At 44.6% G+C, this 13640-nt stretch overlaps 2 protein-coding genes across 2 annotated transcripts; both read right to left on the reverse strand.

Moving 5' to 3' along the window:
• Nucleotides 1-1494: 1494 nt before the first annotated feature.
• LOC100216989 (uncharacterized) lies at nt 1495-3012 on the reverse strand. Its single transcript, NM_001143367.1, is given in 2 exon segments — nt 1495-2030; nt 2202-3012. Coding segments are annotated over 2 exon segments (1098 nt in total). The 5' UTR covers nt 2955-3012; the 3' UTR covers nt 1495-1685.
• A 4772-nt stretch (nt 3013-7784) lies between these two features.
• LOC103641855 (pre-mRNA-splicing factor 18) lies at nt 7785-9370 on the reverse strand. The gene is made up of 2 exons (XM_008665168.4): nt 8534-9370; nt 7785-8362 (listed from the first exon to the last, which is right to left on the reverse strand). The coding sequence occupies exons 1-2, from the start codon at nt 9284-9286 to the stop codon at nt 7952-7954; spliced, it is 1164 nt and encodes a 387-aa protein (XP_008663390.1). The 5' UTR covers nt 9287-9370; the 3' UTR covers nt 7785-7951.
• Nucleotides 9371-13640: the final 4270 nt, after the last annotated feature.

Consider the following 13640-nt stretch of genomic DNA (forward strand, 5'->3'; position numbering starts at 1 on the left):
GCTCAATAGTGGCAATTCTAAACCGCATTAGCATTTTTCAGAGTCGTCGGTCCGTGCTAAGGACCAGTAAAAATCAACATTCTCACTGACGGTTATTTTGGATTCGTCGGTAGAAATGTGGCCGTTTTTTTTAAAGAAACTGCTCGTGAAAATGGCATTTCAACCTGTCGGGGGCTCTTGCATGGAAGTTCCGATCACTTATTGATTGGAAGCGTTGCCACTCACATGCCTCGTTTCGCAAACGTAATGTTGGACTAGTCGGTTGCCCGTGCGTTACGACGGCTTACAACAATATTCATGTAAACTATCCACAAAAAAATTAAGATTTTTTATTGATTGTCTCCGCTCTCTGTATAATATTTTTTATTGATTTGGCTAACTGATGTTATTATTTACTCCATCCAATATGTCTTGGTACAACAGAGCCAATAAAGTGAGCGATTAGAAGAGAGTTCACAACGACTGACTGAACGAATAGAGATTATAAAATAACATAATTCCACCATACATAGATCAAATAAGATAAAGTTTGTGAGCTCAAGTTTCTAAAAACAGTCACATGAACTCAAACTTATAAAAAAGATAGATCAAAATATGGCGTGATTGCTAACGTCAGACATCAATAAAAACCAGATGTGCTCTATATAAATTATGCTACTTCGTAGCAATTACTAACGTTTAAAACCAACAAATAACCTTTCATTTTATTGTTAGTGTGACAAATCATTATTGTTCCATCCAATTCAGCAAACTCAAACACCACAGAGTCCATTACGCTAATGTGGTCTCAGAAACGTCCTAATGCTTGGAAGAGCCAAGAGCGTCATGCCGTACTTGGCTGTAGCCTCGGCCCGTAGTGCTGATCTGGCCCGACACGATTATATTTTTTTATTTTACTAAAAAACGTATGTACATATATAATTTATATTTAATATTAAAAACATCTGAGCATGATGTTCTACTGGTTAGACAGTTTTACCTAGTGTCTCCTGCCCTTCTTCCATTAGAGCATGTGCTTGAACCCCACCTCCTGCAACGTTTTTAACATTTTATACTGATTTAATCAAATATGGCGACGGGATAACGAGCTGGTCCGGCATATTCAGCAGGCCGGCATGACGTGCCTGGGCACATTTTATACTGATTTAATCAAATATGGCGACGGGATAACGAGCTGGTCCAGCACATTCAGCAGGCCGGCATGACGTGCCTGGGCACATTTTATACTGATTGTTAATTTAAAATAGGTGTAATGGGTTATTTGTAAAAATATTACACAGGACGACAATTGAAACTGATGTTTTAAGTATAGAATATAGATTACAGGCCAGGCTGTGACTTTAGTTTATCGTGGTTTGGTGACTGAACTTACAATCATGCGATAAATACAGCATGGTTTCCAGATCTTGTCAGTTGCGGTACTGACACAGGCATCAAAATTGATTAATACGGTAAATATGGCTGCTGCTTGATGATAAATAGTAAAAAATGGTTCTCCAGAATTTGGCTGATATATTAATAAAAACTTTAACCGACCTGATGTCGCGGTAAAGCGATTTAATTAGCATGCACAAACAGCAAAGGAAAAAAGAAATCTCAAGCTCTACTTGTAATCCAATCTACTCTACGAAGGCATATGCTGGCATCAACCGGAGCCTTTCCTCGGAAGCTTAAGTCGAACCATTCTATTTCGATAGAAGCGCCTGCAGGTCACTCCCATTTGCCAGGCTGTTGAACTCCACTAATTTTGAGGGCAGTGCAGGGTAACGCTGCTGGGAAAGCGTCATCAGCCTCTTGATTGACTGAAGGTACTTGCGAGTGGTCTCGTCATTCATGATGTGGGCGACGTTGTTTGTGTGGATCTTCTCTCGGGCAGAACGCTCGTGGATGCCAACCATAGTCACTCCAATGGGCCATGGTGCATTCCCGATTGCCAGCTTGATGTATTGGTCCATTGCCGCTAGATAATCTCGCTTCATGCAACACTCCACAATAACAAGCAATGCTCGACGGATGTCATCAGGAAGAACCTAAAAATGGATCCAGCCATACATGCATTAGAATCAGTGAAGCATGCACCAAGAAACTTGTTGAAAAAAATAGTTGTCAACGGTATAAACATAATCAATATTCAGATGAGCATCAATATTAATAGCACAATTTAAGCAACCAACAGATGGAAATTGCATAAGAATCAATACCTTCTTTCTGCAGAACTCAAACAACGGGCTGAGATACCGTGCACACTGCTTGAATGTTGCAACCATGGACTTCCCCTTTGCTGTCCGCTTCTCTAGCTCAGTCATCTCATCCAATTCCTGGTTCCACTCATTAAGCAGCTTCTTAAAGAACACCAAGATCTTGTCTTCATTGCAAAGCTCCTCAAACTTGGTCCTCATCCTCTTGGAGTCCTTGTCTGCGTCAACATCATCGCCGCTCCCCTTGGCATCCCCATCATCTGCACTGCCTCCGGCAGCACCCCAGTCGCCGCCATCAACACGCTTGCTCTTGCCCTTGGCGTAGGTGTCCCTCCCGGCCTTCTGCCGCTTGCGCATCTCGATCATGTCGCGGAGGAAGTCGTTGGTCTGTCCCTCGGTCATGTCGATGTCGTCGATGACGCCGGACTTGAGCACGAGCTTGAAGCGCGCGAGGCGGGCGTCGTCGTTCTCCCCGAACAGCGTGACGGGCTCGCGCAGCACGCGGAGGCGCCGCACCACCTCGTGCCGTGGGAGGTCGAGCTCGTCGATGCGACGCTCCTCGGAACCGGTAGCAGCTGCGGCGGAATTCGCGGAGGGCGCCGACGTGCCGGCCTTGGCGAGGAGCTGGCGGTGCTCGTCGAGCCGCTTCTGGAGCTGCTTCTGCTCCAGCTCCGACCGCCGCACGAAGCTCTTGCCCCCGAAGTCGGCCGTCGCCGCCTTCCGCTTCTTCTCCAGTTCCCGCTTCAGCAGATCCATTACGCCCGACGCCCAGTTCGGCTTCGATTCTCCGAATTACGGTATTTGACCGTTCCCGCAAATAGAAGAGAACTCGACTCGACTTTGATCGTGCTGTGGCCGTGTGGGCAGACTTTATATGCAAGCGAGCGTGCAAGTCCGTTCACCGTGCAAGTCCGTTCACCGGCTAAAAATATATCCGGATACAGTTGTAGCTAACTAATTTAGCGGTTTTGGAAAATAACCAACCCCAAATCTATCCATCTATCTATTCATAATATATCTATCTATCTTTTGATAACTACCCGTCGGACACTCGGACGTGCTTGTTTCTGTGGATTAGGACATGGTTGCCCACCACCCTCGGGCACTTGCACATAGCTTGGCCTACACGTGCACGCAGCTCCTAGGTGGCTGTCTCACGTGTCGTCTTTTTTGGAATTTAGTTTTTTGGATTTTATTTTCACAATTATGTATTTTCCTGTTTCATTTCAAAAAATGAATCTCTACCTCGGCGCCATCACTATTGCCGTCGAGCTAGAACGAGTCGACGCCAATTAAATTAGCGTGTATATGTTACAGTCGACGCCTACGAGTACCTGACGTGGCACTACCTCGGCGCCATGGATCTCGGCGCCATGAATCTCAGTGCCGAGGTCGGTGCCATGGATCTCGGCGTCGACCTCCATGTTTATAAATATCTCACTTCGGTCGTCAGTTCTTTGTAATCATTTCTCTTCTACCAAACGACCAATATCAACCTAAATCAGCGACTTGAATCCATTGTTCATGTGTATCAAGGTAATTTCCCTCCATTTTTTTGGTCTTTTGCTATGTCTGATTAATAGGGTTAGGGTTACCGTTTGGGAATCATTTTTAGACTCATTTTTTATTGTCATATTATCGATTTGTAGGATGTGTAGGCGTGGTAAATCTGCTAAACAAAGGTAACCGTTGTATTAGATGTAATAACTAATATTTGTGAGTCTTATAAAACTTATCAAAATTTAGGAAGGGTCCATTGACCGGAACTGCCTTCGACCCACTTCCTTTGCCAACTAGTGTTTCAGTGCCTATGTGTTTTTGTGGTGATCCTTGCAAGGTTGACAAGTCCACTGATCATGACACCTATCGACAGAGGTATTGGATGTGTGCTAACTATGCATTTGAGCCAACGATTGTTCAGCGTCGGATGAATTTAATGGTGAGAATAATTTTTTAGTTAGTTCACAGCTTTCATACGAGGTGGTGCATGTTTTGTTTTGGTACTAATCATTGCATGTTTTGTAGACTCCTCGACCGCTCTGTGATTTTGAGCAGTGGATTAACACAGAAATCTCACAGAAAGACAAGAAGTGATTGGAGAATCTTAAAAAGTGGGATACAGAGGACAAAGAGAGGATAGAGAAAAGACGAGAGAAGCTTGCGGCCGAGCAACAATGGGTAGACAAACAGGAAATGAGGCATATTGCTGAATGCAGGGAGGAGAAGGAGAAGAAGCTTGAGCGTGCACGTCGTGCAAAAGGACGCAATAGGGGAGAATCCAGATGCTTTTCGCAAGGGCAAATGGCCCCGTTGCACTCAGTAGTCTAGGTGATTATATGATGTTATGTAGTAATAAACTTCTTATTATGTATTATTTAGTATCGAACAATGTTATATAGTAATGAACTACTTATTATGGATTCAAATTAGGCACTAAAAGCAATTGATGAAGACGACTTAAAGCAATTGATACAGAGAATCAACACACTTAAAGCAATTGATACAAAACAGTTTTCTAATAGTTCATTTACCAATGAATGTTGTATAAATGTTTACTGTTAGTTTTACTCTACAACAAAATCTTATAGAACCAAGGATTATAATTAATATTTACATATGCATAAGGACATATGAAGAAACATCGGCCTCCATCAATCCCCCTCTCGACGAACATATGCACCAAGCAATCCTCACCATGCATGCACTTCGGCCAATCTTCTCTCCTGTTATCGTAAGACTTAAGTCGAACCTTCTTATTGAAATCACTTTTACTTTGTACTAGAAATTCATATGATGCTTCCTCAAAATAATTGGGGCCAAGTGGCCCATCATAACAAATTGGAGGTCCCTTCCCCACACCCTTTGCTCTCTCATTTCTAGAACCCTTTCCTCAAGATGACCCTGAAACCATTTTAGCTGGTGACTTCCCTTTGTATAACACAATGAACCAAATGGTCGCGTATAAATAGGCCAATGTCAAGGTGGTATGTGTTATGAAAATGCTAGATGTTTCTGAAAAGGCTAGGTATTTCTCAAAAGGATAGCTGCTTCTAAAAAGGCCAGATACTTCTGAAAAAGTTAGATGCTTCTGAAAAGGCTATGTACTTCTGAAAAGGCTAGATGTTTCTGAAAAGTCTAGATACTTATGAAAATGCTAGATATTTGCCTCTCATTAATCCATGTATTTGGTTTAGGGATGTACTCATAATGCATGCCGGGATTTGCCGCCTTGATTGCATTGAGAAGAACAGGCGGTTGCTCGTACCTAGACTCTCAGTCCCCATATATAATCTTCCAAGCACATTGCTTAGCCCTCCACGCTTTGCCATATGTTATCTTGTATCCATCGCACACATTCTCCACAATTCGCATGATCGTCCTCACCTTCATATTTGGTTCTGACTGCAATATTCCCATATGTCGCTTCCCAATGAGGGTAGAGGTCAACTGACGATGCTTCGTCATTAGCTCATGTTCAGCACAGTTGTCCGAGCCCATAATTTTTGTTATCTTCCACTTTCCGGTGATCTTCTGTTTCATAGCACTGACCCTCCATGGACACTGGTCCTTGTCACATACAATAGCGTACGCCGCTTCTCGTATGAATGAAGCACCCTATACGACCTCTTACGTAAGACGACATAATGTTGCAACCACATCTTCAAGGCATTTAGGTCCTTGAAAACCCGACCCATTTCGATCATCATGCTAGGACCCGCCTCAGGAGCATCTAGCAACTCATCATCCCTCCCTTCTACAAAGGCGTCATGAGATAGACTCAGATCGCTGAACTCATGCACTCTTGGATCCCGGTGCTCTAGAATAACACGCTTCAACATCTCAATATCACTATGTGTAAGTTCACCAACCGAACGGTTATCATCTGAATCAGCGGACATAGCAAAGGCATAAGGCTCCTCTTCATTCCTAAACTCAGGACTATTGGATGCAATAATTCCATCTCCACAATGGATATGTGTTCTGATCGTAGGATCAACCAGAACATCAGGAATGTCTCCTGCAACAAGGACCAAAAAAAGAATAAAATGGCGGCAATGAAAAGAACAAAGTAGGTATGCTCGAAAATGATGATCGGCTACAAAGATACCTACAAAGGGACTTACTCCAAGGGTCCCTACCAAAGGGATACTCTTGGTAGAATCTAGGTGTAGGTAATGAGTTCCATAATCATTTGTAGGCTCACTTAATGGGATCATATTGGGGGGCAGATTGAGCATCAGGCACGGTTGGCACGACCTCAACACCACGATCATAGTTTTCATCTTCAGGGCGAGAGGCAACTAACAAACGTCGTACCACTACATCCATGACTTGCTTTTGTGTCTTCATAGCTGGTTTAACATAATTATCCCACTCTCACTGACACTCAATTGGGAAGATAAGTCTTTGCACGTTGGGTAGAGGACCTACGTTTAGCACCCCATCAACGACGATGTCGTCAGCATCATGACAACAAATCTTCTCCTTAGCCTTAGCAACCACCTCACTAAAGGAGGGTCTATCATCGAATATCACAGCCACACGTTGCATGTCAACAAACTCAGCATTTCCATAATGATCTTGTTCCACGATGCATCCATGGTATATGCCCAAAAAATTGGCCATCTATTTGAAATACGAATTCAACGTTGAATAACCAATTGTGATGGTTAGTGCATAACCCCATCCACTATGACTAACTAATACCTAAGTATAAACTACCTAGTACCTAATAAATAATTGTAAACTAATACAAGATAATAACTAACTAATACCTAACTACAAACTACCACCACGCGGTGGATTAACAATTTACCAATAATAACAAACTACTAACTACTAACGATTTACCCACTATTAACCATTTACCAATAATAACTACAAATCAATAAGTACATGGAAAGTGGGTTACTGGGCGGTAAGAGTGTGGCCGGCCACGGACTAGGCGGCGAGTGGCGGTTGCACGCGTCGAACGGGGGCGACGGTTTCATCAAGTTTCTTGGTGCATGCTTCACTGATTCTGATGCATGTATGGCTGGATCCATTTTTAGGTTCTTCCTGATGACATCCGTCGAGCATTGCTTGTTATTGTGGAGTGTTGCATGAAGCGAGATTATCTAGCGGCAATGGACCAATACATCAAGCTGGCAATCGAGTTTTTATTAACTTTTTACGCTGATTTAATCAAATGGGCCAACGGGATAACGGGCTGGTCCGACACATTCAGCAGACCGGCATGACGTGCCGGGACCAGAGTTGTGGCCCGTGCCGTGCCGCCGTTTGACCATCTAAATGCATGCAACAGGTTAATTTGAAATAACTGTAAGGGATTATTTGTAAAAATATGACACGGGACGACCGTTAAAACTGGTGCTTTAAGTATAGTATAGAAGTATAGATATAGATTACAGGCCAGGCTGCGAATTTAGTTTATCGTGGTGTGGTGACTGAACTTACAATCATGCGATAAATGTAGTATGGTTTCCAGATCTTGTCAGTTGCGGTACTGACACAATCACACAAGCACCAAAATTGATTAATACGGTAAACATGGCTGCCGCTTCATGATATATTGTAAAAAAATGGTTCTCCAGAATTTGGCTGATATATTAATAAAAACTTTGACCGGTCGGATGTCGCGATAAAGCGATTTAATTAGCATGCACAAACAGAAAAAGAAAAAAGATAAAAAAAACAGGCAGGATTGATTGTTGATATTACACAAGCATCTCAAGCTCTACATGTAATCCAATCTAGTCTACGAAGGCATATGCTGGCATGAACCGGAGCCTTTCCTCGGAAGCTTTAGCCGAACCATTCTCTTCCGATAGAAGCGCCTGCAGGTCACTCCCATTTGCCAGGCTGTTGAACTCCACTGATTTTGAGGGCAGTGCAGGGTAACGCCGCTGGGAAAGCGTCATCAGCCTCTTGATTGACTGAAGGTACTTGCGAGTGGTCTCGTCATTCATGATGTGGGCGACGCTGTTTGTGTAGATCTTCTCTCGGGCAGAACGCTCGTGGATGCCAACCATAGTCACTCCAATGGGCCATGGTGCATTCCCGATTGCCAGCTTGATGTATTGGTCCATTGCCGCTAGATAATCTCGCTTCATGCAACACTCCACAATAACAAGCAATGCTCGACGGATGTCATCAGGAAGAACCTAAAAATGGATCCAGCCATACATGCATCAGAATCAGTGAAGCATGCACCAAGAAACTTGTTGAAAAAATTAGTTGTCAACGGTATAAACATAATCAATATTCAGATGAGCATCAATATTAATAGCACAATTTAAGCAACCAACAGATGGAAATTGCATAAGAATCAATACCTTCTTTCTGCAGAACTCAAACAGCGGGCTGAGATACCGTGCACACTGCTTGAATGTTGCAACCATGGACTTCCCCTTTGCTGTCCGCTTCTCTAGCTCAGTCATCTCATCCAATTCCTGGTTCCACTCATTAAGCAGCTTCTTAAAGAACACCAAGATCTTGTCTTCATTGCAAAGCTCCTCAAACTTGGTCCTCATCCTCTTGGAGTCCTTGTCTGCGTCAACATCATCGCCGCTCCCCTTGGCATCCCCATCATCTGCACTGCCTCCGGCAGCACCCCAGTCGCCGCCATCAACACGCTTGCTCTTGCCCTTGGCGTAGGTGTCCCTCCCGGCCTTCTGCCGCTTGCGCATCTCGATCATGTCGCGGAGGAAGTCGTTGGTCTGTCCCTCGGTCATGTCGATGTCGTCGATGACGCCGGACTTGAGCACGAGCTTGAAGCGCGCGAGGCGGGCGTCGTCGTCCTCCCCGAACAGCGTGACGGGCTCGCGCAGCACACGGAGGCGCCGCACCACCTCGTGCCGTGGGAGGTCGAGCTCGTCGATGCGACGCTCCTCGGAACCGGTAGCAGCTGCGGCGGAATTCGCGGAGGGCGCCGACGTGCCGGCCTTGGCGAGGAGCTGGCGGTGCTCGTCGCGCCGCTTCTGGAGTTGCTTCTGCTCCAGCTCCGACCGCCGCACGAAGCTCTTGCCCCCGAAGTCGGCCGTCGCCGCCTTCCGCTTCTTCTCCAGTTCCCGCTTCAGCAGATCCATTACGCCCGACGCTCAGTTGGGCTTCGATTCTCCGAGAGGCGGTATTTGACCGTTCCCGCAAATAGAAGAGGACTCGACTCGACTTTGATCGTGTTGTGGCCGTGTGGGCAGACTTTATATGCAAGCAAGCGTGCAAGTCCGTTCACCGTGCAAGTCCGTTCACCGGCTAAAAATATATCCGGATATAGTTGTAGCTAACTAATTTAGCGGTTTTGGAAAATAACCAACCCCAAATCTATCCATCTATCTATTCATAATATATACATCTATCTTTTGATAATCTACCCGTCGGACTACTTATTGGGATAATAGCTGTAGAAGGTTGGGTACGTGCTTGTTTCTGTGGATTAGGACATGGTTGCCCACCACCCTGGGGCACTTGCACATAGCTTGGCCTACACGTGCACGTAGCTCCCAGGTTGCTGTCTCCCGCGTCGTATTTTTTGCAATTTAGTTTTTTTTATTTTATTTTCACAAATATGTATTTTCCAGTTTCATTTAAAAAAATGAATCTCTACCTCGGCACCATCACTATTACCGCCGAGCTAGAACGAGTCGGTGCCGATTAAATTAGCGTGTATAATCATTTCTCTTCTACCAAACGACCAATATCAACCTAAATCAACGACTTGATTTCATTATTCATGTGTATCAACGTAATCTCCCTCCATTTTTTGGTCTTTTGCTATGTCTAATTAATAGGGTTAGGGTTAACGTTTGGGAATCATTTTTATTGTCATATTATCGATTTGTAGGATGTCTAGGCGTGGTAAATCTGCTAAACAAAGGTAAGTGTTGTATTAAATGTAATAACTAATATTTGTGAGTCTTATAAAACATATCGACATTTATGAAGGGTCCGTTGACCGGAACTGCCTTCGACCCGTTTCCTTTGCCAACTGGTGTTCTAGTGCCTATGTGTTTTTGTGGTGATCCTTGCAAGGTTGACAAGTCAGAGGATCATGACACCTATCGACAGAGGTATTAGATGTGTGGTAACTATGCATTTGAGCCAACGATTGTTCAGCGTCGGATGAATTTAATGGTGAGAATAATTTTTTAGTTAGTTCACAGCTTTCATACGAAGTGGTGCATGTTTTGTTTTGGTACTAATCATTGCATGTTTTGTAGACTCCTCCACCGCTCTGTGATTTTGAGCAGTGGATTGACACAAAAATCTCATAGAAAGACAAGAAGTGGTTGGAGAATCTTAAAAAGTGGGATACAGAGGACAAAGAGAGGATAGAGAAAAGACGCTGTCGAGCCTCGCCGTCCGCCCGGAGTAAGCTACGCCCGTGATTCTCCCTCGTCGAGTTCGTCGCATGGTGTGAAGTCCTGAGCTTGCATGAAGTTCCCTTGGACCCGCCCTTCGTTTATTCATGGTGAGCTCGCCCCCTTCCTCTCTCCATCCCTCTCCTCCTCTCCTCTTGCCGTGCTCGGTTTGGCGCTCGCTCGACGTGCCCGAAGCCCGTCTAGACCGGCCGAGCCCAGCCCCTCCCCAAGCGGAAGCCTGGCGTGACCCCGACACTCATGGCGTGGTGCGCAGCCCGCGGACCGGGTATCCACGTTCGGGTGGCCATTCGTGTCCGCCTGCGCTGCTCGCGATCGTTATGCAGCATGCCCTGGCGCCTCGGTCTTTGCACGTCCGCAGGGTGAATCTCTAGCCACAGACACTGTTGTCACCGCGCGTTCACTTGGATGTCATCGTCATTCGTCGCACGTCGAACCTGTACTGCATCCGCGTGGTTGCGTGCGCTATCCCGCACGCAGCACACTCATCGCCCTCGTGCGTTGCACACCTCATCGCAATTCAGTAAACCACTCTATCTAGAATCGCTCGTACTAATTAAAAGCGTACTAAAACGACGATTATTCGAGTAACAACACAATCAGATTTAGGTAATGATTTTATTGGTGCTTACAATAATTACTTGCTAATATGGCTAAGTCAAATAAGATAAAATATCATAATTAATATTCGCGAAGCGCGTCGTCAGGGTCCCGACGACATCCGTCTACCCCCTAGACGACGTTCGTCTACCCCTAGACGACTCCCGTCTACCTCGTCTATCCTCCGGCGCTAATTAATTTCATATTTAATTGTCGGTCAGTAAAGTGAATACTCAATTGGATTAAAATTATGATTTTAGCTAGGCGATTGTAAATATGTGGTAATGTGATTTTAACAACTTAGACATGGTATTTAATACCTATTTAGTGTTTAGTATAAACACGATGTCTGTTAGCGACTCTCGTGAGTCGTGCGCGTCGTCGCACTGTCTACGCGCTGTTCGCACGTGTGGCGCTCGCCGTCGTCGTGTTGTTCGTGCATATAGTTCGTGCGTTATTCTTGTGTTGTCGCGCGTCGTTCGCGCGTGTCACGCGTGCGGTTCGCACGCGTTGTCACACGTCGTTTGCGTGCGTCGCGTGTGCCACTTGCACATGTCGCTCGCCTTATCGTGCATCGTTCGCACGTATCTTGCGTGTCGATGACGCGGGTCGCACGACGTCTGCTCATGATAATAAGTTATTTTCGCTTACGAACACTCACGTTAATAATGTTAATCTGTCAGGTCATATATTTTAGATACTCAACTTAAGGCTCGCTCGATTAATATTTATTAGATTAATATTCTAATTAGATTAAATATGTAGGGTTTAACTTGGGATTTTATAATAAATATTAACATGGATAATATTAATTTAACTACTTTCTATTTATTTAACATTCGTTTAGTATAAACATGTCACCTGTTCAGTTATTCTCGTTTGTCGCGGGTGCTGTTCCGCGCGCGGTGGCGTGCTGCTTCGCGCGTCGTGCACGTGCTGTCTGCGCGTTGTTCGTGCGTGATGTGCTCGTGGTCGCGTGCTGATTCGTCGCGCGCGCTGTTTCGTGTGTCGTCAGCGTGCTATGTCGCGCGTGTCCGCGCGTCGTTTGCACGCTGTCATGCTGTTTCACGCGTCATAAATTCGTCTCACTTGGAATCTCCCATTTTAATTAAATTACTTAATTAACTGACATTTGTTAGTATAGCAGATTAATCGAACTAAACGGTGTATAATATTTATATTTGATAATGTCGAATTAAAAGTTATAGTTAATACTTGTTTAGCGTTAACGCGCTAATCTCTCAACCGTAGCTTCGAGTTCGACGTTTCTTTCCCTCGCGTGACCATATAATCGAGCTCTATTTTATGCTGCATGTTTTTATAACATTTTATCTTGTATGGTGTAATGTTATATATATATACATATATATATTGTTTGCTTGTGTTTGTTCGTCTTCGCTTCGCGTTGCGATTAGATCGCGATTTGTTTCCGCGCTTCAAGGAATCGAAGATCAAGAGTCGGCGACCAAGTGATCTGGTTCTTTGAGTTCTACGAGATTGAAGACCCTGAGCATCTGTTTGGTGAAGGCAAGTGTCCTCTGACCCATTATGTCCCATTTACTTTATAATTCACTGCCCCGCATACCATGATCAACCTAAGGATTGACTAGCTTTCTATTTATCCTGTCCTTGATTACCTTTTGGGTTATCATGGTTAGCTTCATGCTATTGCCTTACTTTAATCAATGAACATGATGTGAATATTATGATACGATGATGTTATTCCGATGATGTTCCTGTGATACTATGTTTTCTGAGTACCTCTCCGTAAGGACCTGTTCGGCGAGTGACAACCCGGGAAAACAGTGCAGCCATGAGGGTGGAATGGGACGCCCTTAGCTGATTAATTAGAGTAACCAGAGGAGTAGTTGGCTTCGCCGTAGGACCGTCAATGGGGTCCGGGCACAGTACTTGCTCTGCCGAGGCTGGTTGTAGAGGTTCTCGATTTGGTTTTGTTAGTCACCCTTCCTTTGGGGAGATGTACTGTGTTTATCAAACTGGAGAAACCTAACAGGCAGCTATGACCTCTGGGAAATCTTTGTAAAGGCTACGTAGTGAGACCCTGCTAGGTCACCTTGGTAGTGATCAATGGAGAATCATGATCTCCAGGCAGAATGGGAATCACGACTTGTGGGTAAAGTGTGCAACCTCTGCAGAGGGTTAGAAACTGATATATCAGTCGTGCTCACGGTTATGAGCGGCCTTGGGATCCTCTTTGATTAGAGATACAGATGGTTCGAGATACAATGGTTTTATTTATGGTTTTGGCTCGATGATGATAATGTTTTTCCTCGATGAGGAAATGGTTCACGGATTTGGTTATATGATAAAACTTGGCTTCCACTAATAATAAATACCTGACCAACTAAAAGCAACTGCTTTGAGCTTAACTCCACATAAAGCTAGTCCACTTCAGCCAAACGAGACATTTGTTGAGTAAGTTGATGTGTACTCACCCTTGCTT

The sequence above is a fragment of the Zea mays genome, chromosome 10 (genome assembly GCF_902167145.1).
Source record: "Zea mays cultivar B73 chromosome 10, Zm-B73-REFERENCE-NAM-5.0, whole genome shotgun sequence".
NCBI lineage: Eukaryota > Viridiplantae > Streptophyta > Magnoliopsida > Poales > Poaceae > Zea > Zea mays.